This window comes from Sus scrofa, chromosome 13, assembly GCF_054392235.1.
Source record: "Sus scrofa isolate SSC_HxYL_T2T_F1_AM1 chromosome 13, Sscrofa_HxYL_maternal_Yorkshire_Landrace_v2.0, whole genome shotgun sequence".
In the NCBI taxonomy this organism is placed as follows: domain Eukaryota; kingdom Metazoa; phylum Chordata; class Mammalia; order Artiodactyla; family Suidae; genus Sus; species Sus scrofa.
The window spans coordinates 147,823,724-147,848,642 of record NC_139395.1 but is presented as its reverse complement, the minus strand read 5'-3'; the positions used below and the strand labels follow the sequence as shown (position 1 = coordinate 147,848,642).

At 36.6% G+C, this 24,919-nt stretch overlaps 1 protein-coding gene across 49 annotated transcripts in view; it reads right to left on the bottom strand.

Moving 5' to 3' along the window:
* Positions 1 to 7,503: 7,503 nt before the first annotated feature.
* DLG1 (discs large MAGUK scaffold protein 1) overlaps positions 7,504 to 24,919 on the bottom strand; it is a 264,467-nt gene continuing 247,051 nt past the window's right edge. For 48 of the 49 annotated variants that reach the window (XR_014824577.1, XR_014824579.1, XM_021070093.2 and 45 more), the window contains 3 exons: positions 16,840 to 16,949; positions 10,682 to 10,773; positions 7,504 to 9,367 (listed from right to left, as the gene is read on the bottom strand). Coding sequence is in view for 46 of the 49 variants with exons in the window: in XM_021070093.2 (XP_020925752.1) it covers positions 9,261 to 9,367; positions 10,682 to 10,773; positions 16,840 to 16,949 (309 nt within the window). In the remaining 3 variants the exon portion in view is untranslated. The remainder of the gene's footprint in view (positions 9,368 to 10,681; positions 10,774 to 16,839; positions 16,950 to 24,919) is intronic. The other variant, XR_014824580.1, reaches the window with a different exon arrangement.

Below are 24,919 nucleotides of genomic sequence, written 5' to 3'. Positions count from 1 at the left end.
TTTTTTTTTTTTTTTTGTCTTTTTGCCATTTCTTGGTCCGCTCCCACGGCATGTGGAGGTTCCCAGGCTAGGGGTCTAATTGGAGCTGTAGCTGCTGGCCTGCACCAGAGCCACAGCAACACAGGATCCGAGCCGTGTCTGCGACCTACACCACAGCTCACGGCAACGCTGGATCGTTAACCCACTGAGCAAGGGCAGGGATTAACCGCATGGTTCTTAATCGGACTCATTAACCACTGCGCCACGATGGGAACTCCTGTATGTTTTTCATTTCAACAAGTCATAATTTGTGTTTTTCTATTTCTATGGGCTGTCATGTCTATGACTAAGAAAAAGTCCAAACAACTTTTACTTTGTGGGACACTTGGAAGGGCTGGGATGCCCTGAGAAATCAGGAATGGTGAACATTTGCATCAGTACATGTGTTAGCAAAGGATATTACATTCTCGCTCCTGAGGTCCTTCCCTATTTCCTGTTTAGTACAATTGAGTTTGTATAGTCAGATCGATGGTAGACCTATTAAACAAGTTTTGTGAATAAAAGCTTTGGCCTCTTTAAAAGTATTTTCCCCATGAAACTGGACTTAAGGGAAGCTCTGGTATTTGGGCGGCATGATATGTGTGTGAGCTTTTCAAAGGCAGATTCTCTGCTCATTACAGGGCCTTGACCATGGAGGATGCGTTCTAAGTGTGAGCTGTTAGGTTTGAGGATGTTACTGTCATTGAAGTGTCTCCAGTTGCTGAGGGGGTCAGAAGAGCCATCGACTTTGGGGACTGGGAGGTCTCCAGAAGCTGTGTCTGAGTTTTTTCAGTGGCGTGGCAAGGGCTGAGGCTTGGCTAGTATACTGAACGCTACAAGGACCGGGGTGGCATTCCGTCTGCCACTATTTCCAGTGTCTAGCACCGTGTCTGAAACAAGCAGGCACTCAGTAAATGTTATTTATTACGAGAGAAAACTGGACAGTGTGTCTCCGTGTGTCTCTTTCAAGATGTTTGGCTAAGAAAGAGAAGTTGTTTTCGGGAGATTTGGGGTCAAGGGAGTTTTCATAGGATAGGAAAGATTGGATCATATGGTCAGCAGCCCATGGCGGAAGGAGACTAACAATAAAGGAAAAGAGGGTAATTGAAGATGTGAGAAATAAGCCCAAGAAGACAAGCAGAGGGTGATCTCCAGTGGGAAAGAGAAGATGCTTCTTCCACAGAGATGAGCAAGAAGAGGGGTGGGAAAGGCCCCAACTGACTCAGACCTGAGCTCCGTGTATTACTTTGATTCTCAAACCGCAAAAGTTTTTCTTTTCCCCTGAGAACTCTCCTTGCAGTTCCAGACTTTAAAATTTAGAAGATTTAAAGGCTCCAAGAGTAACTGTGGAGATACAGCTTTAAAGCCTTTAATAAATCTCCACCTATTTCATTGACTATAAGATGTAATCGAAGTAGAAATCAGTTTAAAAAGAGGCTAAAATGTAAAGAAGTAAAATCAGGAATATCATACTTGGCTCTGTCGCTAAGACTTCTGGAGAAATTATTCTTACCCCAGTTACTTCCAAGGAGGGGTTCAGATGACATATAACAAAAACAGATGAACAAGGAAGGTAAAATCGATACCAAAAAAGCCACAAAGCATGTTCAGGGATGGAGTTATTATGCCAGGATCCAGAAAGGTAAAGACTAATTAAACAAAAAAAGTTTAGCAAATTTAGAGATTTATAGTCAGACCTTTTAATCCGCTCCTATCACTTTCTCCAGGTCCCTAACTCTACCAATTTGCAAGTTAAATTATTGCTAACACTTATGCAAGGCTGTTTTAAGCCCATTAAAAACCACAGCGGTGAAGATGACCATCTGTATAGAGGCCTGCAGGCTCTGGACAAGTAGAGAAGCCGTGTGCTCTGACCACCTGCCATGGGCACTTCATTGGTGCAGAGGTTTAGGAGAGGCCATCTCATCTGTAAAGACAGTACTGAGAGCACAGGCTCAGTACTAAGTGGACACCCCGTAAGTACTGCAGGAATTCAGGCATCAAGGGCTATAACGGGGAAGGCTTCTGCAGGAGGGATCTAGGATGGGCTTGGGTGGGGAGGACACAGCAATGAGCGGAGGAGTAGGAATTTGCATGACTACCAGCCAGAAGGCAAGCACCATAGAGGGTGTGTAAGAAGGACAACCGGCTGGGTGGGGTGGGTAGGTCATTTATTGACCATGTATTATGTTCCAAGAACTCTACTATACATATAAGTTGATTCGTTTGGATTTTATCCATGAAGGCCACTGAAGAGAGGAGACGCACAATCCAAGCTGCATTTTAGGGAAAGTCATCTGATGGGTGATTGGATCAATAAGGAAGCAGTTAGATATTGCAATATGACTCAAGAGATCACTGCAACATTCCAGGCCAGGGGGTGAGGGAGGGTTAAGGACCTGGATAAGAGTGATGACAGTGGAAATGAGAGCAAGGAAAATATGATGTTAAAGAAGAATCAATAGTATCTAGTGACTGGATATTTGAGCAAGAGAAATGGCAAGGAGCACTAAAGTTAAAAACGTGGGTGACAGAATATCCTATTAAGTACAACTAGTATTAGCCATAGGTAAAAAAAAAAAAAAAAAAAAAAAGTTAAAAGTTTAGCAAAGCTTTTTTCCAATAAGAAAGTCATCAGGAACGTCAGATAAACTAGATCTGAACCAAGCAGTGAACTTTCAGAGAAAGAAATGGATCTATCGTCAAGAAATATCTTTTCTAATCTTAAATATCACTAGGGAAGTAGATATTTTTGATCAAATGACTCTTACAAAATTTAGGAAACCTTTTTGTAGAGATTCATAGAGTGGAACATATGGGACTTTCCTCTTGTTTTTAGCCCTCCCATCTGTGAGATAAATGAACCTAATTTTAGATGTCCTAAAGAAAGATTACATCACTCTAATCTTTCCTTCCACCAGAAAATCACTATATCTTATTTCACATGCTAATTGCTTTGTGCATTGACTTCTACATAGTTAAAAAAAATCATTCTACTGTAGTTAAAAACTGTCCAAATGAAACTTGTCATTAATAGCTGATTAGCAGAAGTAGGGATGATTATATGCTTGAGTATTTTATTCCTACTTTGGGTAAACACCAGGTAGTTCCTAAGGTTTAGTCGAGAACTAGTTTAAAGGAGTGACCTAAATTTTTCTTTGAAAACACACCCAGGAGAAATCAAGTCATATTGTGATAAGAATAGGAAAGACCAACAAGGCTGAGCGTGCTGTCTGCATGCAAAACGGTCGTGTGTGTGTGTGAAACTGATCAATGGTGGTGGTGGCGGGGGGGCGCCCAGCTCTGGTTCAAAGATTCCTTAAGTATGCTGCACTAGAATTAGATTTCTGTTAATCACATCATAACAGTAATATTTAAGAGGCAGAGAGGTTACCACCTAAGGAAAATATGGTAGTTAATAATTAAGAAAAAGAACATACAATCCTTTGGTGTTCAACAGACTAGATTTTCTTAAAAGTTTAGGGCTGTCTCCATGTGCTGTTTTCTAAATTACAATAAGGCTATTAGGCAATTTCATGTTTCACAAAGAGATGTTTCATTTGTTGCTCAGACTTCTTCTCATTTACTATTGTCCCCAACAGACTAAATTTCCCTTAGGACTCTAGCAATGGAATCCAGCTCCTGGATCATGGATGTTATTTCTGAAAATTTGAAATTCTACATGTTCCAAGTTGCCAGTCTGCTACTTTAGGCACAATTTTTTTTTTTTTTGTTTTTTTTTTTTCCCCCTATAAACTGGCTGCATTTAAAGTTTGTTTTAGGAGGATAAGCTCCTATGCAAGTGCCAAAGTGTGTGGATGCTCACAGTAGAGATAAAGGGGGTTGGGGAAGGCCTATCATGGGTGTCAGATCAGAGACCCATTTCCTGGCTTTGCAGGCCTGTAGTTGTAACAAAGAATAAAAGCATAGTGCGAAACACTGGAAACAATCCAAGAGTTCTTCAATTATAGCATATTTATAAAGTAGACAAACTACTGATATGTGCAGTAACAGGGATGAATCTTGGATTTATTTTGCTAAGTTAAAGAAGTCACATGGAAAATGCTACATATGACTCCATTTATATGACATTCTGGGAAAGGCAAAACTAGCACTGAGAAAAAAAATCAATTGTTGTCAGAGTTGGGGTCTGGAGGAGGTACTGACCACATGGAGGTAAGAATGAGAAATTTTGGGGGTAATGCAACTGTTTTTTTTGCTTATTAGGGCCACACCTGCAGCATATGGAAATTCCCAGGCTAGGGGTCAAATTGGAGCTACAGCTGTTGGCCTACACCACAGCCACAGCCACACCACATCCTAGCCGTGTCAGTAACCCACACCACAGCTCATGGCAACACCGGATCCGCAACCCACTGAGGGAGGCCAGGGATCGAACCCTCATCCTTATGGATCCTAGTTGGGTTCGTTAACCGCTGAGCCACAAAGGGAACTCCCTGTTTTGTATTCTTGATTGTTGGGGGTGGTTACATGACTCTATGCATGTGTCAAAACTCAGAACTGTACAACATAGAGAATTTTACCATACAAAAATAAAAATACAGTAAGAAGGTTAGAATAGTGGCTTCCCTTGCAGTAGGTAGTGACTGGGAATGAGCTGAGGGGTGGGTGTCTGGGGTGCTGGTCCTGTGTTTTTTTTTTTTTTTTTTTTTGAGCTTCATGCTGGTTATAACATGGACAGTGCTGGTTTGTAAAAATTCAGAGGTGTATGTACACTTATATTAAAGCATTATGCGTATTCTATACTTCAATAAAAAGTAAACAAAAGAGATGATGAGACAGATTCTAGCCTTCACTGTCTCCCTAAGTTTCCCCATACCTGTTTACTACTACTAGAGGTAATAGAAATGGCTAAAAAATCCTACTGTGAAATTCTCCCTGGTAAGATTTGGTACCGGTTCTAGAAGTCTCAAACAGTAACACCAGGTTACCTGACCACCAACTCTTGTTTACAATGCTGTCTAGCGGACTAGGATTTGTTTTGCTGGCTCAGGTAATGATTTTTGGGGGTGGAATGAAGAAAGCTGGTAGAAGCAGAAAGTCAATGAGAAACTAGTCAGTGAGTACGTAGTGACTATTCTATCCTCTTAATTAAATTGAAAGAAAGTATATCTTATCTGGGCAATTTAAGTAATATTTTACAGGCCTGTTTCTAGACTCAATAATTAATGCTCTGGAGAACTCCTAGGGATTGTAGGGTCTGACACTGTAGAGACACGAGAATGGCTTATGAAATCTTGATGTCTTCCAGTGCCATGTTTAAAGTTGAGTTGGGGTAGGTCACAGTCACAGCATCTCTGACAAAGAGATGAGTAATCATAATTATAGGGACTGAAATGTAAGTGATTTAACTGAAAGTCTGTCAAAATTTCTCTACACGTTAGAGAACAGTGGACCATATTCTTCTTTCTCAGTCTTTTGCAATCATAAACACACTTCAGAGCAAGGGCAAGAACAGATATTAAGTCAAATATCAGATGCTGTGATGGGTGTTTTGTACACACTTTATTTAACCCTTATTAATAATCCTGTAAGGTACTCAATCAAATCTGATTTAAAATATGGCAAAAGGCTCAGGATAATCTATACAAGGGGGCTTGGAATAATTCCAGGCTTCTTACTCCAAAGGGAAAGGGAACTGACTTTTAGAATGCTCCCTTTATTTGTAATCTTATTGATTTTCAAAATATCTCCATTTTACAGATATGTAAACAAAGTGGGATGATATGAGTTGTCCAACTAACATTACACAGCCAATGGCAGAGCTGGCATTCAAGTCAAGCTCTGATTCGATAGCCCACAGCCTTCACATTTCAGTACTTCACTGCCAAAGCCAAAGAGTGCTATGTTGACCAATTCTGGAGGGAGATGAATGGCATTATCAACACTGGACTAAAACTGACAATCTAAACCTCGTTCAGAAGTGACTTTTGTGTTCTGTTATCTTTCAAATTTGACCACCTCAATAGAAGAAATTCACCGCTACATACTTTCTCTTAATTAGTAATTCAAATCTCAAGGGATTGAATAGCCCACTAAATTCAGCTCACAGCATGGGAGGAAAAGGAACTGGAATAGAAAAATCACTGTTCAGGGAACAGGGAGTGAAAGGCTCTAATCCTGGCTCTGTTCCTGATTTGCAGTGTGGCTTTGATCAGGACACAGGATCTCTGGGCTTCTGGTTCCTCACTTGTAAATTAGGAGTATTTAAGGCAGAATCTTAGATGGTAACTGTTTAAATAATTTAGAAGATAAATTTTCCTCATTAGTAGAGTCCCCAAATTGCCACATGTGGAGTTTAAATACTATGTAGTGATTTAGCAGGTATTTGTTAACCAGAGTGTATTCTGCTGGAATAAGCCCTTCAAACTTGCTCCCATCATTTTTTGGAGAGCTCTGCACAGATGTGGAATAAGAAAGCAATCAGAGATGTGTAGTCACATTTAAGAGGCATTTTTACTGTTGCCCAAGTTAATATTAAAAAGCATGTTAAAATATGGAATATTTCATAAAACATTCAAAATATCATTATTCCCTGTGTATTAGAAAAGTGGACTATTCTAATGAAGAGTGTTTCATTTTTGGTTCTAAAGAGGTTCTTTCCTTGTACATCATTGGGATGGTGCTGGCTGACTTGTTCCCCAGAAATAGTCCTTCCAGCTGTGATGGTCTGTCCTTACCATATAACTCTGGGCAAGGACCTTCATCTAAGTCTATCTTTAGCTGTAAAGGAGCACTAACAAACAAAATTTAAGTCTTAGTACCTTACATAGTCGGGGCAGAAAAATGAGGCAGCACAGTATATTTGGAAGAACCTGGGGCAGAAAGACTTTGATACCAATACCCAGCACTGCCATTTACTAGCTAAGTAATCTTGGCCAAGTGATTCTGCTTAAGCCTTATAGTGGGGCTAGTAACTCTTACCTTTTTGTGAAAAATTAAATGGTAATATACTAAGGTGGTAATATACTAAGGTGGCTAAGCAATTAGTACTTTTATTAATAATTCTATACAATCTAGAAAGGTGCACAGAAGTATGTTCTTACAAAAAAAATCACTTAACAAGGACATTCAGAAAGCAATGTAACATACATTTAAAGACATAAATGGCATCATATTTTAAATGCTTGATATTTTACAACATCTGCCCTGTAAATACTTCAAAATGGCTTATGCTGAGGTCTTGCTGTAAGGTGATTTCTGGGGTTCTTGTGATAATTTTACAATAATTTTCTTTTAATATGTTTGTTTGGTAAGAACTTACTATATTTAGCATATAACAGCTATGGTATATATTTCAATATGTTAACATTTTTAACTCTAAAACCCACAGAAGTTTCATTAGGTTGCCTAATGACTCTTGAATTCAGTTTACAAATTATGTGATGCCTCAAATTATTCCAAGAAAATGTTAACTTGTAAAATAATTTTCTTTCAGAATATAAGACACATTTAACATACAGATTTTACAATAAAGTTTATTAGCTGTTCTCCTCTTTCTCATAAATGGAATGGATAATGTTCATAATTCTTTACAAACCAGTACTCATTTGTTCAAGAAACTGTAATGAGGAGGTTGTCAAAAACACATATTTAATAAGCAACTCCAAAAAAGCAATGGGAAGCCAAACAATATTATTAATATAAAAGACCAGAGAAATTGATTTCTGAAATTGTTACCTACTTTTCACTAAAATTTCTTAGTTGCTCACCATGAAGATTTATGCAACTATACTGCAGAGCAGCTATGAGAGATGAGAAGTGTGCAGACTGAGGGGAAAACACTTATACACATGAAGCTTTTGCCTGTTTGCCTATTAATGAAAGGAGAAGCTGAAGGAGAGGTGGAGACCAAATCCAAACCAATGTCAAGAACAAGGGTAACAACCAAAAAAATCCCACCCTCCCCCCAAAAACCCCCACAAAAAACCAACCAGGAACCATTTGAAAACTTTAGTAGAAGAGAGGAGAACATGCCCATGTTTTCACTCATAATGTAATTTTCCTAAAGGTTTCTTTCCACAACCACTGTATCCCCATTTTCACTTCATGTGATTAAGGAAGATAAAGTCTAGTCAATTAATATTTAATTTAAAAAACAAACAAAAAGAGTAGGTGGCAAAAGAAAAAAATATATTTTAAATATATATATGTTTATGTGTGTGCAACTATGTAAAGAAAATAATTCCCATAGTTACAGAGTTTAGTTAAAGAAAGTTTTATATATATTTATATATATATTTTTATTATAACAAAATAGTCAGTTATTGTGGGTAAAATAGTCATTAAAATCTGACCCCTAAGAAGACATTTAAAGTTTTAGACCATGAATTGGACTCCTTTCCCACTGCCATAATGATTACTATATCACCACTGTAATGTCTATTTTGTATTTATGTCTGACATTTTCTCAACCTTATGTGTAAAAGGTGAGCTCCCCTAGCACCTAAACACGGCCTCAGTTCAGAAAGTGTGATGATCATTATGTATGAACAACTCTTGTAAGACACTCTAAATAGCGTTGCACAAAGAGGTTAAAAACATTTAAACACTTATTCCTAGCAAATCTATTGGGGAAAAAAAACCACAACTTCAAACAATAAAAGACTTTAAGAAGAATTCTTATGAAAAACGAATATTCCTTGGGAAATTATAAAAGTTAACCCATTTAATTAATTTTGAAATTAAAAAACATGTATTTACCTTATTTGCCTCTAATGAAATATTTGCTTTGATAACTGAAGTCAATTGAGAAAAGGACTTGAGAGCTAATGTATTGGCCAAACCATGCTATTAAAGTTAAGCATGCATTGATGCTCAGAGATTACTGAATCACTGATCAAAACCACTTTTCTTTAATTTATACTAAAATTTGAAAAGAATGTATATAAAGCTTTTCTGAAAATCTCTTAAAGTTACTTTCCCTTAAACATTAAGGAATTGTACCACAATTTCCCCCTATCCCCAAATCCTATTAATAGCTGGTCAGGCCATTCCATCTTCATTCGTGAAAAATGGCCACAAACCAATTGTGACATAATACAGATGCTACAACTTGAAGGAGACACTAAGACGTCTAAAATAAGTGCAACTGCAGATGATGGTGAGTGGGACATGATTCAATATGGAGGAAGTACTGAAGACAGATTCCAGACGGAAAGGGCAAAGAAGTGTCAAAGAAAATGAGACTATGGAAAAAAGAAATAGAGAAACATCAGTCCTCATAACTTTTCTTTTGCTGGAACCCAAATGTAAGGACCAGACTGTTCTTCTATGATCTGCTTCACTTGGTTGTAAATGTCTTCCAGCGTATCTCCCTGTACAATAGCTGTAATGACAGAAACAAAATCAGAAATCTCCATTAAATGTCTATCTTCACCATTCAAATCACTGGTCAGTTAGAAGCTGCATTTTAGAAACAGTTATACATTCAGGAAGATATCATTTATGTATTATTTGCTTAGTAAAAACTGCTCATTTAATTGATTTTCCTATTTGTAAAGTATAAGAAATTTATCAAAAAGCAAGATTTGGTAATTTTTATTTTATTTGGGAAATATACACACTGAAGTATTTAGAGACAAGGGCATCTGTGCGCAACTTGAATATTTCAGAAAAATTTATAAGTGTGGTAAAATGTTAACATTTGGGGAATATGGGTGATAAGTGTATGAGAACTGCTGGTACTTATTCTTGTGATTCATCTGCAGGTCTGAAATTTAAAAACAAAAACAAAAATGCACAAGAGTAACACCATGATACTTAATAATACTTATATGAACTGAAAATATAAGCTAATCATTATTTCAAATGATGAAATAAACAACAACACAAACCTATCCAAAGAAACCTAAGGAGGTTTGGGGATTGGTGTGGTTACTGCTGTGGCTCAGGCCATAGCTATGGTGCAGGTTTGATCCCTGGTTTGGGAACTTCTGCATGCTCTGGTGTGGCAAAAAAACAAAAAAAACCAAAAAAAACCAAAAAAACCCTAAGGAATAATTTACAAAATAAAATGAACAAGAGAAGATTATTTGCGAACTGCTACTCACTTTTTTAAAAAATAGTATCTTAAAATGGATCAAAATTTATAAAGGACAGGAGAAAAGTCACTTTCAGAGAAGAAATCAAGTCTCAATGTTTTCCTCTGGTCAAGTATGGATTATTCCTACGAATACTGTCCTTATCAATAACCTAAGAAACACTGAATTTTAAGATTCCTCATCACTATAGCCTAGATTAGATGAATTATTCTGAAAATGATAAGACATTATTACTACTGGCAAACATGGGCACAGTTCAAAATCCATTTTTTTTTTCTTTTTTTTTAGGGCCGCATGTGCGGCATATAGAGGTTGCCAGGCTAGGGGTTGAAATGGAGCTGCAGCTGCTGCCCTATACCACAGCCACAGTAATGAGAGATCCGAGCTGCCTCTGCAACCTACACCGCAGCTCATGGCAATGCCAGATCCTTAAACCACTGAGTGGGACTAGGGATCGAACCTAAGTTCTCATGGATACTAACTGGGTTTGTTACCACTGACCCACAATGGGAACTTACAAAATTCACTTTGGTGGGTCAGTTTATATGGCGCCAAAGCAAAATTCTAACATAAAGGGCACTGCTATACATGATGCCAACCTGTGAAATGTTCAGTAAATTCTTGTTCCAGTTTCATGGCTCTCTCAAATGTCTTTCTGGCTTGTTCTTCTGTCAGACGCTTATTCATTTCCCTGTGCAAATAAATTTAGAAATTGGTAATTACATTATAATACCTTGGAAAAAAGATGGCAAAGGAGAGAAGATACATGTAAGATCATGAAAAGTTGAGAATCTTAATGTCATGAAAAACTATATTCAACAACCACTATGGAAAAGAAAACATATGGAGATACCTTAGAAAACTATACATAGAACTACCATATGACCCAGCAATCCCACTCTTGGGCATATATCCAGACAAAACTTTCCTTGAAAAAGACACATGCATCCGCATGTTCATTGTAGCACTATTCACAATAGTCAAGATATGGAAACAACCCCAAAATCCATCAACAGATGACTGGATTAGGAAGATGTGGTATATATACATATACACAATGGAATACTACTCAGCCATAAAAAAGAACAAAACAATGCCATTTGCAGCAACATCAACGGAGGTGAAGTAAGTCAGAAAGAGAAAGACAAATACCGTATGATTATCACTTATATCTGGAATCTAATATATGACACAAATGAACCTTTCCACAGAAAAGAAAATCATGAACTTGGAGAATGGACTTGTGGCTGCCAAGGCGGAGGGGGAGGGAGTGGGGTGGTTGGGGAGCTTGGGGTTAATAGATGCAGACTATTGCCTTTGGAATGGATAAGCAATGAGATCCTGATGTGTAGCACAGGGAATGATGTTTGTTGGTTATGATGGAGCATGATGTGAGAAAAAAGAATGTGTACATGTATGTGTAACTAGGTCATCATGCTGTAGAGTAGAAAATTGACAGAACACTGTAAACGAGCTATAATGAAAAAAAAATCGTTATATACATACATAAAAAAACTCCCTTGATTCCTTAAAAAAAAAAACCTATATTCAATCATTGAATATGTAGCTTTATACCTGAAATTACAGAAAGGTTTCAACACATTTCTGCACTAGCTCAAGACAGTAAAAAAACTGAGCATTAATTTGACAGTTTTGACTTTGATGAAAATTTCATATTAAACACTGACTTACAGATCTACCTACCAACTCATAGATAGTAAAGGGGATATATGAACTTATTAAATAATACCACGAGAAAGTGATCAGCAAAATATAGTCTGGGGAAAACTCTACAAAAGAAACGAGTTGGTTTCTTCAACAAAGAAACTGAAAAAAAAAAAAAAAAAGATATTGAGGGGGAATCTGTAGATTGAAAGACTTAAACCAACTATCATGAATAGACTTTGCTTGGAACCTGATCCAAATAAACTGAAAAAATGAAACTTATGAAGCAGTCAAAAAAATGAACTATTTGATGATCTGGAGGAATTGCTGTTTCAGTGTGACATCACTGTGATTTTTTTAATAAGGAATTTTATCTTTCAAATATATACCAAGATATATGGATGAGATCACATAATGTCTTGGATTTGTTTCAAAATAATCCAGACTGGAGGGGTAAGGAGGTGGAGGGACAGATGAAACAAGATTGGTCATAGTTGATAATTACTGTTGCAGTTGGATGATGAGTATATGGAAGTTTGCTCTGTACTTAAAAGGGAAAAGCTTTCAATATTTCACTATCTTTGATAATTTATTAACCTTCATCCGATAAAGGAAAATTCCCTTCTAAGTTTACAAAATGCTTTTGTCATGAATAGATGTGAATTTTATCAAATGCTTTTTCTTCATTTATTAAAATGATCATATGCTTGTCTTCCTAAAATCTGTTTATGTGGTTACACTACACTGATTTTTTTTCTTAATTGAAGTATGGTTGATTTGCAATATTGTGTTAGTTTCAGGTGTACAGAAAAGTACTCAGTTACTCTGTATACTTTTCAGATTATTTTCCATTATAGGTTATTATAAGACAGTGAATATAGTTCCTGGTGCTATACAGAAAGTCCTTGTTGTTTATCCCTTTTATATGTAGTAGTGTGTGTCTCTTAATCTTGAACACCCTAATGTATCCCCCCCCCCACTTTCCCCTTTGGTAACTATAAGCGTAAGATTATGTTAGGGTTAGGGTTCACTGATTTTTAAAAATTAATTTAAAATTTTTGGTAAAATATATGCAATATAAGAGTTACTATTTTGGCTATTTTTTTAAGTTTCACTTCAGTGGCATTAGTACCTTCATATTGTTGTGCAAACATCACCATTATCTATCCCTAAAATTCATTTCATCTTGTAAAGACAAAACACTATTCCTACTAAAAATAATTCTTCATTCTTGCCTCCCCCTAGTTCCTGGCAACTACCATTTTACTTAGTGTCTCATAATTTTGACTCCTCTAAGTGCCTCATGTAAGTGGAATCACACAGTATTTGTCTTTTTGTGACTGGCTTACTTGAGTTAGCATAATGTTTGAAGGATTCATCCATGTCGTAACACAGTGCAGAATTTCCTTTTTTTGGTATGTGTATACCATATTTTTCTTATCCATTCATCTGTTGATGGACATTTAGTTTCTTTCATGTTTTAGCTATTATGAATAATGATATCACAGACATGAACCATCTCCAAATATCTCTTCAAAGACTTATTTTTGGATTTCCTGTCATGGCTCAGCGGAAACGAATCTGACCAGCATCCATGAGGACACAAGTTTCAATCCCTGGCTTCACTAAGTGGGTTAAGGATCTAGCATTGACGTGAGCTGTGGTGTAGGTCACAGATGTGGTTCAGATCCTGCGTTGCTGTGGCGTAGGCCAGCAGTTGCAGCTCTGATTCTACCCCTAGCCTGGGAACCTCCATATGCCATGGGTGCGGCCCTTAAAAAAAAAAGAAAAAAAAAAGGCCTTACTTATTTTGGGTATATACCCAGAAATGGAATTGCAGGATCATAGCTGGTACAATGCTAAGAGCAGAAATTAACCAAATTTAACAGTTCAAACTGTCCTCTAGAAGCTTCAAAACTTCAATGAACTCGTGAATTCCAAAAGACAGTTGACCTTTGAACAATGTTGGGGTTAGAGGTGCCAACGCTCTACACAGTTGATAATTCACGTGTAACCTAACAGTCAGCCCTGATATACTGGTTCATCTGAACCCATGGTTCTGCATCCACAGATTCAATCAACTGCAGCCTGAGTAGGAATGCAGTATTAACTACTGAAAAAATCCATGTTTAAGTAGACCCAGTTCAAGCCTGCAATGTTCAAGGGTCAACTGTAGTTACATCAGACAGATTCTGCAAGTACAACTGTCTAGGTGGGGAGATGGATTCCTGGTGTTTCCTACTCCTTCTTCTCTCTAGCTCCATCACTAATTAATTTTACATGTTAACCCAGCCTTGCATTCCTTAAATAAACCAACTTGACTGTTACATTTTATCTTATTAAAATGACTGCCTATATTTTGGTAAGGATTTTTGCATCTATATTGGTTTGTCACTTTCATTTCCTCTGAATTTTTGTCAGGTTTTGGTATTAAATTAATGCCCATAAAATTAAAGAATCTGTATAGGACTGTGTACACACAGGATTTGTATATAACTTCTTAGCTTTTGGCAGAATTCAGTAAGTCCTCTCAGCTGAATGTTTTATTTGTGGGATGGCTTTTTATAACAGAGTCAAGTTCTTCAGTAGGTACAGCCTTAGATTTTCTATTTCTTTAGATTTTTCTGAAGTATAATCACAAATGTATATCTTGATGAGTTTCCAGTAACTCACACTTAACCTGTATACCTGGTATGTAAGGTCGAGATACAGAACATTACACAAGTGCCTCAGAATCTGGGTGTGTTCACTTCAGTCACTAACCTATCCTCGAAGAGGATTTCTATAAGCAACAATTAAATTTGGGATCAGAGAGCAAATACATTTTTAGGTATCGAGTTTTTCCCTCCCTTCCTCCCTCCTCCTCTCTCTCTTTTTTTTTTAGGGTCACACCTGCAGCGTATGGAAGTTCCCAGGCTAGGGGCTGAATTAGAGCTGCAGCTGCCGGCCTACACTGTGGTCACAGCAACGCAGGATCCAAGCCATGTATGTGACATACACCACAGCTCACGGCAACACCGCTGAGCAAGGGCAAGGACTGAACCTGCATCCTCACTAACCCACTGAGGCACAATAGGAACTCCTGTGTTAACATCTCTAATGTCTACTGGCTGTGTAGTGATATTCCTGTATTCATTCCTGATATTATTCATGCTTTAATTTTCTTTCCTTGATCTTTCTTTTTAATGATTTATATTATTTCCAAAAAATTTTTTTGATTTTGTTAATCTTTTCTATCATATATTTGTTTTTCCAGGCTACTACATCTGCCAAATTTATTTACTTGACAATTTTATTGAGTTCAAAACATTTATGAACTTATGTGATTTCTTCTTTGACCCATTCAGAATTTCCAAATATTTGAGGATTTTCTAGTGATATTTTAATTATTTATTTCTACTTTAATTTCATTCTCATCATGGAATATTAGTTTTTAATAATTTGAAATCTATGGCTTAGCATATAATTAGTTTTGGTAATTAAGTATACTTGAAATCAAGTTGTAAATTTTATAGATGTTGAATGCAATGGTCTACACACATCAGTTAGGTAAACCTTCTAATTTGTTGCTTTATATCCTTAGTGATTTTTTTCTCTGTTTTTCTCATTCTATTATTTTGTGGGTGATTTGTTAAGTTCACCCACTATGACTATGGAATTATTATTTTTCATGTATAGTTGTTAATTTGTGTTTCAGATATTCTGAGACTCTGCTACTAAAAGGGCAAAACAAACATATAAATATATCTTCTTGATGGAGTGAACCTTTTACTTTTATGAATATCCCTCTTTACCTCTAGTAATACTTCTTCTTTTTAGGGCTGTCCCTGCAGCATATAGAAGTTTCCAGGTGAGGAGTTGAATCAGAGCTTCAGCTGCCAGCCTACACCCACAGCCATAGCAACGCGGGATCCAAGCCTCGTCTGAGACCTACACCGCAGCTCATGGCAATGCCAGATCCTTAACCCATTGAGCGAGGCCAGGGATCGAACCTGCATCCTCATGGCTACTAGTGAGGTTCTTAACCTGTTGAGCCACAAGAAGAACTCACATCTAGTAATACTTCTTACCTTAAAGTATACTTTGAAAGTAATATAAACCAGCCCAATCTGATTTTATGTTTGCATTGTATATGTCTTTTTTCTATTCCCTTTTGGATTTCCATAGATATTTCTATTTAAGATGTGTCTTATGAAAGCAGGTCAAAAAGATCCTCATGTGAGAGGTAATCTCTCTATACCTGAAGAAAAGAAGCATCCTTATCTCTGAAGATGCAGGGAAGTTGAGAGGAATTTGAAAGAATAGGACTAGTTTCCACTAGTTTACTACTTTCAGGTCATATTCTCTGATCCTATCATATTTTCCAATCACTCTCTACTCTTTATCTAACCTCGTATAAAAATGTTAAAGTTTAAACCATTTCTGTGGGTCTTCGTTTCCTGTGAAAGGTCCTATGTCACACATAACAAATAAATTTGCATGCTTTTCTCATTAATCTCTCTTTGGTTATAGAGGGCCAGCTGAAAACCTAGAACAGTAGAAGGTAAAGATTTTTTTTCTTTTCTACAAATGCAACATATACTATTTTTTATTCCTCTATTCTGATAATTTTTGTCTTTTAAGTGGACCATTTACTCTAGTATTTAATTAATGAAAACGCTTGGTTAATTTATACTCTTAATATCTGTATCCTCTTTGCCTCACTTGTACTATGTTTATATTTGCTCACTCCTCTCTTCTTTTTATATTTAAATTTTACTTTTTGTCCTCTCTTAGGTAAGTAGTTATATGTTATTTTATTCTCTTGATGGTTACCCAGAGCTGCATTTCCCAGCTAAGTAGGTACTAGACACATGTGACTATTTAAACTTAAATTTAAACTTAAAATACCTTAAACTTCAGTATATTAATGTAGATGATTATGATAGTTAATATCAAGAGTGCTTATTTAATCCTCACAACAACCCTCTGAGGAGGGCATACTATTATCTCCATTTTATAGATAAAAGAATTGAGATGTAAGAAGGGCAAGTAAATTACCCAATCTAATAAGTGATAGATGTGAGGTTGTGCCTTAGGTATTTACACTTACATGATATTTTCCATGGATTTGGGTTTAATAAAAATGGAGATTGGGTAAAGTTGTGCAATCTGTAATCTCTTTATGGCATTTCCAGACACATCAAGGATACAATGTTTGCCCTAAAACAGAGGGAATAGAGAAGAAAAACAAGTGAACCAAGTATTTTCCATTTTATCAACAGTACATTTCCTACAAGTACAAAATCTGAAATATGATATATATTTGGATCTTGTTTAAGCAAACCTGTCATTTCTACTATGAAGACAATGAATGATGACTATAGATAATTATTTTACCATTCTCAAACATTACATTTAAAAAGGAATGAAAATAGAGTCCCCGTATTCCCAGCTTTCGTAGATCAGTAACCTTTCAAAATGGCAAGCAATATGGGCTTCCTGTCTTTTATTTTGCTGAGAAAGGGCACTAAAAAAATACCCTAAGCTACTATTTTACCATAGCCATCATTTCATAAAAGAATGTATGATCAAACAAAAAGGTAAAAGCCTAAGGTAAAGGAGAATCTTTACAAGTGAAAATTAAATAAACTTAAATTTGTAAAACCTCAATATTACTTTTCCTATTTTTCATTTTATTGGGGATCAGCAAAGACTTTATCACAAATTGGAGCATTTAGGAACCCCGGTTCTGAATTTAAGATACTTTCTTGACATGCTTAAATTCACTTCCAAAGGCCATTTAGATTTTTAATAAAGATGAGCATTTCAATGTTAAATCGGGTGGTATTTCTAATTTAATCAAATATTTCATTATAACACTTAAAATCAGATATGCCTCCATAATGCATCTTGTAATCTAAAGGGCTTGAATCCACTTCACGGAATGATAATTTAAAGTTAGCAGGTGGAGTTCCTGTCGTGGCGCAGTGGTTAATGAATCCGACTAGGAACCATGAGGTTGCGGGTTCAATCCCTGCCCTTACTCAGTGGGTTAACGATACGGCGTTGCCGTGAGCTGCAGTGTAGGTTGCAGACTCGGCTCGGATCCAGCATTGCTGTGGCTCTGGCATAGGCTGGTGGCTACAGCTTCGATTCGACCCCTAGCCTGGGAGCCTCCATATGCCGCGGGAGCGGCCCAAGAAATAGCAAAAAGACAAAAAAAAAAAAAAAAAAAAAGTTAGCAGGAATATTCAAAATAAATTTATGAATACTTCAAACATACAGAAAAGTAAATAAAATAATGGATACACATGTACCCACCATTTTCTTTTATCAGATATTACTATTTTACCTGATTGCTTAAGAAATTTAAAAAATGTTTACACTGGAAGCTTAACCACCCTGTATCACCTGCCCAATTCTGGGCTGTATCATGACAGAGAAATAAATTTAATATTTTATCTTTGCTTTATTTTATCCCCCTCTCTCTATAAGTACACAACAATTTAACAGTAAACTGCAGATGTAATACCTCTTATTTCTTAAAAACAAAGAGCACCTTTTAGATAACCACAGTATAATTTCAGTTGGCCATCTACTATCCTTTACTGCCAAAGAGAAAAAAAAAAATTTCTTGTTCCAGGATCCAATTCAGGATCACACATTACATTTAGTTGTGATATCTCTTTCATTTCCGTCAATCTAGCACATTACTTTAGTCTTTGTCTTTCATGATCTTGGTACTTCTGAAAAGCATGGAACATTTTTTGCAAAGAATATGCTTTAACCTGGGTTTACCTGATGTTTCCCATCAAGATGGTAGGATATACATTTTTGGTAGGAATACCACAGAAGTGATGTTCTATCCTTCTCGGTCCATTGTATGTGGAAGCGTATGATGTCTATTTTTCCCTTTACTGGTAATGTTAATTTTGATTACTTGTTAAAGGCTTTGTCAGATTTCAACACTGTAATATTATTTCCCTCTTATAACTGATAAGTATTTGGGGATGGATATGTTGAAACTATGTAACTACTAATTTTCTCATATTATTTACTCATTAATTTTACCATATAGTGATTCTTGCCTGAAACAATTACTGTAACAGTGATTCTCAAGAGATTTTCTAATTCCATCATTCTTTTTAATTACTACACATTCTAATAATGTAAGGCAAGTTTTCTATCCATTTATTTATTCATGTATTTATTTATACCCTTATGGACTGTTGGTTCTTATTCTCTATGTTATAATCAATTATCATCATTTATTTTAATATTCAAATTATCCCCAGGCATGGTCACTGGGGGGGGGGGGCGCCCTATGGGGTTGGCTTTGATATCTTTTTGACATATTCATTTCATTCTTTAAGCACTTCCTTAATTTTCTGGCATAGCAAAACGTTCTAGGCTCATTTTATACTTTCCCAGTGGAATCAGTCATTACTCTGGATCTTTTTAATGGAGGATGGTATATAGAAGTCAAGATCTAGACATTGGATATTCTCATTATTTACCGAAGAGGCATCATTTTTAGGCCTTCTCCATGGACAGAGCAAGAGAATGTGTACACACTCTATTTCTGTATCTATCTATATCAAGTTGCATGGGTTTATATTCATATCTCTAATTCCGATCCAATTATCACAGAATTGACTCTTTGTTTCCGTACTTGTAAAACCCCTTCTTTGACAGAAACCTAGCTCCCACTAATTGTCAATACATCAGTGTAGTTGCTCAACTCTAAAATATAGTTTCAGACCTGTTAGCCTTCAGCACTCTGAAAAACAAACCTACCAATCAGAGTTCAATATCTGTTCACAAGTTTTCCCTGTCTTCAAGGATTCTTGGGATTAAGACTTCTCTGCTCTCTTTCCCTCTTCAATGCAGTTATTGGAAAATTAATTTGAAAATAATGATTTGAAATACAGTTAGACTAATTTAGTTTGTATATCATCTTGCTTTTCTTACATCTTCCCTTTTTGTTTTTTTGAATATACAAAATGTTAACATAGTTCTAAGTCAAAATTATACAAAAAAGTAGTTGGAGAAGTGTCATCCCTTCTACCTCAATCCTAATTTCCCATCCTTTCCACTCCTCCCTCTGCAGGTAATTGATCTCATTAGTTTCTGATTTATCATTTTTACATCTTATTTTGGTGTAAACTGTGTATGTATGTATATATATATTTTGTCTTTTTAGGGCTGCACCTAGCAGCATATGGAGGTTCCCAGGCTAGGGGTCCAATCGGAACTGTAGCCGCTGGCCTCGGTACCACATCCACAGCATCTGCGACCTACAACACAGCTCACGGCAAGACCCTATCCATAACCCACTGAGTGAGGCCAGGGATTGAACCTGTGTCCTCACAGATACTACTCAGACTCATTTCCGCTGACCCATGATGGGAACTCCGTATTTACATCTTTTGTCTATATTCTATTAGATTCTTAGTCTCTATTCCATCAATTGTTGAGTTTAAATATTTTGGAAACATCAGCCCTTTGCTTGCAATTTTTTTCTGTTGTTCTTTGACATTGGTAATCATGTTTTCTAACAGTTTTTGGAAGTTTTTTTTTTTTGCCAAGCAAAAATCTTTTTATTTTCATGTGCTCAAAATTATCTTTTATTTTACCTGAATTTTGACTCGAAGTTAAAAAACCTTCCCTATGTCTGGGTTATATTTTCTTCTTTCAATTGTATTAGAATCAATTTTTGTGTATGGTGTGAAGTATGGCTCTAATTTCTCTTTGCCCAGTTGTTCCAGCTGTATTTATTAAAATGCCTCCCCCCCTTGATTTTCAGGGTTGCACCTGTGGCACACGGAAGTTGCCAGGCTAGGGGTCGAATCAGAGCCAGCCACAGCCACCGGGGATCTGAGCTGTGTCTATGACCTACATCACAGCTCACAGCAACGTCGGAACCTTAACCCACTGAGCAAGGCTGGGGATCAAACCCGTATCCTCATGGGTACTAATCAGATTTGTAACCTGCTGAGCCACAACAGAAACTCCCCAAAAGCCCATTAAAAGCTCCAGTGATTTGAGATTGCACCTTTATCATATATTTTCATATGTATTTGGGTCTTTCCTAGATTCTCTTTTCTATTTCTACTGCTCTGTCTGTCCTATTCATGGGCCAGTAGCACACTGTTTTATTTTTTCTTTTTAGGCTGCACCTAAGGTATAAGGAAGTTCCCAGGCTGGGGTGGAATCGGAGCTGCAGCTGCCAGCCTACATCACAACCACAGCAATGCAGGATCTGAGCAGCATCTGCAATCTACATCACAGCCTATGGCAATGCTGGATCCTTAACCCACTGAGTGAGGCCAGGGAATGAACTCACATCCTCATGGATACTAGTTGGGTTCTTAACCAACTGAGCCACGATGGGAACTCTCAGCACACTGTTTTAATTAAGACACTTTATAGTATTCTTTAATATTTGGTACTGCTAGAATCTCTTGTAGCTTTTCTTTTTGTGTTGCCCTGGCTTCACACATGAACTTCAATTCTGTTTGTCCAACCCCATAAAAAAATTGGTAGTTATTTTTATCAGGATTGTATTCATAGATAAATCAGCTTAGACAGAGCTAGCAACTGTACAATGTTAAACTGTTATAGCTAAGAACAAGAGATGCCTTTCCATTTGTTCAGCTCTAATAATCTGTACTTTAGGAGTGTTTTACAGATTTCCTCAGGATAAGTCTGCATATTTTTTCTTTTTTTGTCTTTTGTCTTTTTAGGGCCGCACCTGCGGCATATGGCGTTTCCCAGGCTAGAGGTTGAATCAGAGCTGTTGCTGCTGGCATACGGCACAGTCACAGCAATGCCAGATCTGAGCTACATTTGCAACCTACATCACAGCTCAAGGCAATGCCGGATCCTTAACGTACCAAGCAAGGTCAGGGATTAAACCTGCAACCTCATGGTTCCTAGTTGGATTCGTTTCCACTGTGCCAAGATGGGAACTCCCTAAGTCTGCATATTTCTTATTAAGTTTACTAAATATTTTATCTTCTATTTCTTATAAATGGGGTTTTCTTTATCATTATCTTCTGATTACTGTTCATGTAAATGAAAGCTATTAATCTCTGCATAGTGATATTATAATAATACTATACTTTAGCTTTCATTTTATGTCTAATTTTTTAATGAACTTATATTTTACAAAATAAATTTTATGATAGATTTTGTATGGTTTCCAGGTATACTGTATTATCTGAAAAAAAGAGAGTTTACTTCTTTTCCAATTCTAATACCTCTAATTGATTTCTATTGTCTACAAGCTTTGACTAATACTTTTGAGTAGTAATAGAGATAAGCGCAAAACATGCTTGCCTTGCTCCTCACCATAATGCAACTGCTTCAATGTTTCTCACATTAAGGATTTTTTTCTTTTTTTCCTTTTTTTGGTTTCTAGGGCTATACCTGCAGCATATGGAAGTTCCCAGGCTAGGGGTCAAAAGGAACTGCAGGTGCCAGCCTATACCACAGCCACATCCTCATGGATACTAGTCGGGTTCATTACTGCTGAGCCACAATGGGAACTCCACATTAAGGATTTAAAATGAAGAATATTCATCTATTCATCTCAATCTCTTTTTATCTTCAAAAAAAATGACAACGATCTATTTTTGATTCCCCTCCCAAACCCCAAGAAGGCACCGAATGTTAGCAAAAGCTTTTCAGGCATCTATGAGAATGTATGATTTTTCTTTTTGGATCTGTTGATGTGCTAGATTACATTATTGGATTTCCTAATATCAGCTGATTTTAAATTCCTTTAATCCCATTTGGTCATGCACATTATTTTTGCAATGTGGTATTGGATTCTGTTTATTAAAGTACTTAACCCCCCCTTTTTCTTTTTTGGCTGCGTTTGCAGCATGTGGAAGTCCTGGGCCAGGGGATCTAACCTACACCAAGCAGTGACCTGAGCCACAGTAGTGACAAACCGCTTCTGTATCAATATTTATCAGTGATATTGGTCTATAATTTTCAGTCTTCATCAGGTTTAGATATCAATATCAGACTTGCTTCATAAAAATAATGTTCTCAAACAGTATTTATAGAGCTTAAGAATAATCTAAATAACCCTTTAAGATTTGATAGAATTCCCTCATAAAGTCATCTAGACCTGATGTTTTTTGTGGGATAGTTCCCTGATAACCTGCCATATTTCTTCTAAAGATTTCTTTTTCCTATAGAAAACTTTCCATCTCTAATAGGTCAATTTTGGTAAACTGTTTTTTTCCAGGAAATTATCCATCTCAACCAAGTTTTTAATTTTATTTATAAAAGATAGGCAATGTAGTCTTTTAAGATTTCATAATATTTCAATTGTTATGTCTTACTGTCATTACTTGTGCCTGTTATTTGTGATTTTCCCTTAAAAATGTTCAGGTTAGCTAGTAGTTTGTCTATTGCGTTATTTCATTTTTTAATATTTTATTAAAAAAAATTTTTTTATGACCATACCTGCAGCAAATGAAAGTTTCCTGGGCTAGGGACTGAACCCAAGCTGCAGTTGTGACCTATGCTGTAGCTGTAGCAATGGTGGATCCTTTAACCCAGTGCACTGGGCTGTGGATGGAACCCATGCCTTCACAGCAACCTGAGCTACTGCAGTCGGATTCTCAACCCACTGAACCACAGTGGGAACTCCTGTTATTTCTTTTTAGATTTGTTTTTCTACCTTAATTTCTTAAAAAGTCTTTTTTGTTAATTATTTTTATTATAAGGAATATATGCAAGCCACAAAAAATTTAAGTAGTTCAGAAAGCATATAAAGTTCTGTTCTCCCCCAAAGCACTAGGAGGACTGTCAGTTACAAAAAAAAGGGTCCAAGTTCCCACTGTGGTTCAGCAGAAATGAACCCAACTAGTATCCCATGAGGACACAGGTTTGATCCCTGGCCTCGCTCAGTGGGGTAAAGGATCCGGTGTTGCTTTGAGCTATGGCTGCAGATGCAGCTTGGATCTGGCATTGCTGTAGCTGTGCCTGTGGCTGTGGTGTAGGCCGGCAGCTACAGCTCTGATTTGACCCCTAGCCTGAGAACTTCCATATGCTGTGGGTGCTTCCTGAAAAAGCCAAAAAAAAAAAAAAAGAAAAAAAAGGGCTCAATTAAGGCACAGCTGACACACAATAAACTGTAGGCATTTAAAGTATACAATTCGTTAAGTTTTAACACGTGCATACACCTTGAAATCATCACCATGATCAAAACAATAAATATATTAACCACCCCCAAGTTTCATGCCTCTTTGTAACCTTTCCTTTCCATCTCCAAGCAACCACTAGTCTGTTTTTTATTACTGTAGCTTAGTTTGAAATTTCTAAAACTTTATAGGAGTTAAATTATTCTTTATGAAGTCCTTTATTACCTGGCTTCCTTTACTCAGCCTAACTGCTTTTGGATTTATCCATGTTGTTATGTATACCAATAGTGTACTACTTTTTATTGCTGAGTATTATTGTTACAAGAACATGCCATAATTTATTCATCCATTCACCAGTTGAGGCACATTTGGATTTTCACCCCCAGTATTTGCCCATTATAAAGAGATGTTATGAATATTCATGCACAAGTCTTTGTACGGACATAAGCTTTCTTTACTCCTATCAAAACTTGGTAAAGGTCATTTTAAAAACTAGCCATTCCAATGGGTATATAGTGGCTCCTCATCATGGTTTTAATCTGCGTTTATCTAATGACTGTGCTGGAATATATTTACATGTGCTTACTGGCCATTTAAACCTTTGTCCATTTTAAAATTGAGTTGTCTTTATTATTGTGAGGAGAGAATTCTTTATATATTCTGGATATAGTCTTTTGGGAAATACAGGTTTTGAAAATATTTTCTTCTAATTTATGGCTTGTCTTTTTATTCTCTTAACAGTGTTTCCCCCCCACCCAAGAGTAAAAGTTTTCATTTTGATGAAGTCTAATTTAATTTGTCTATTTATTTTTCTTTTATGGATTGTGCTTTTGGTATATTATCTTAGAAATCTTTGCCAAACCCAAAGTCATGAAGATTTTTTCCTATGGTTTCTTCTTTAGGCTTATAAGTTTCAGTATTCACATTTAGGATCTATTTTGAGTTAATTTCCTTTTTAAAGAAATATTTTTATGGCCGCACCTGTGGCATATGGAGCTTCCCAGGCTGGGGGCTGAACTGGAGCTGTAG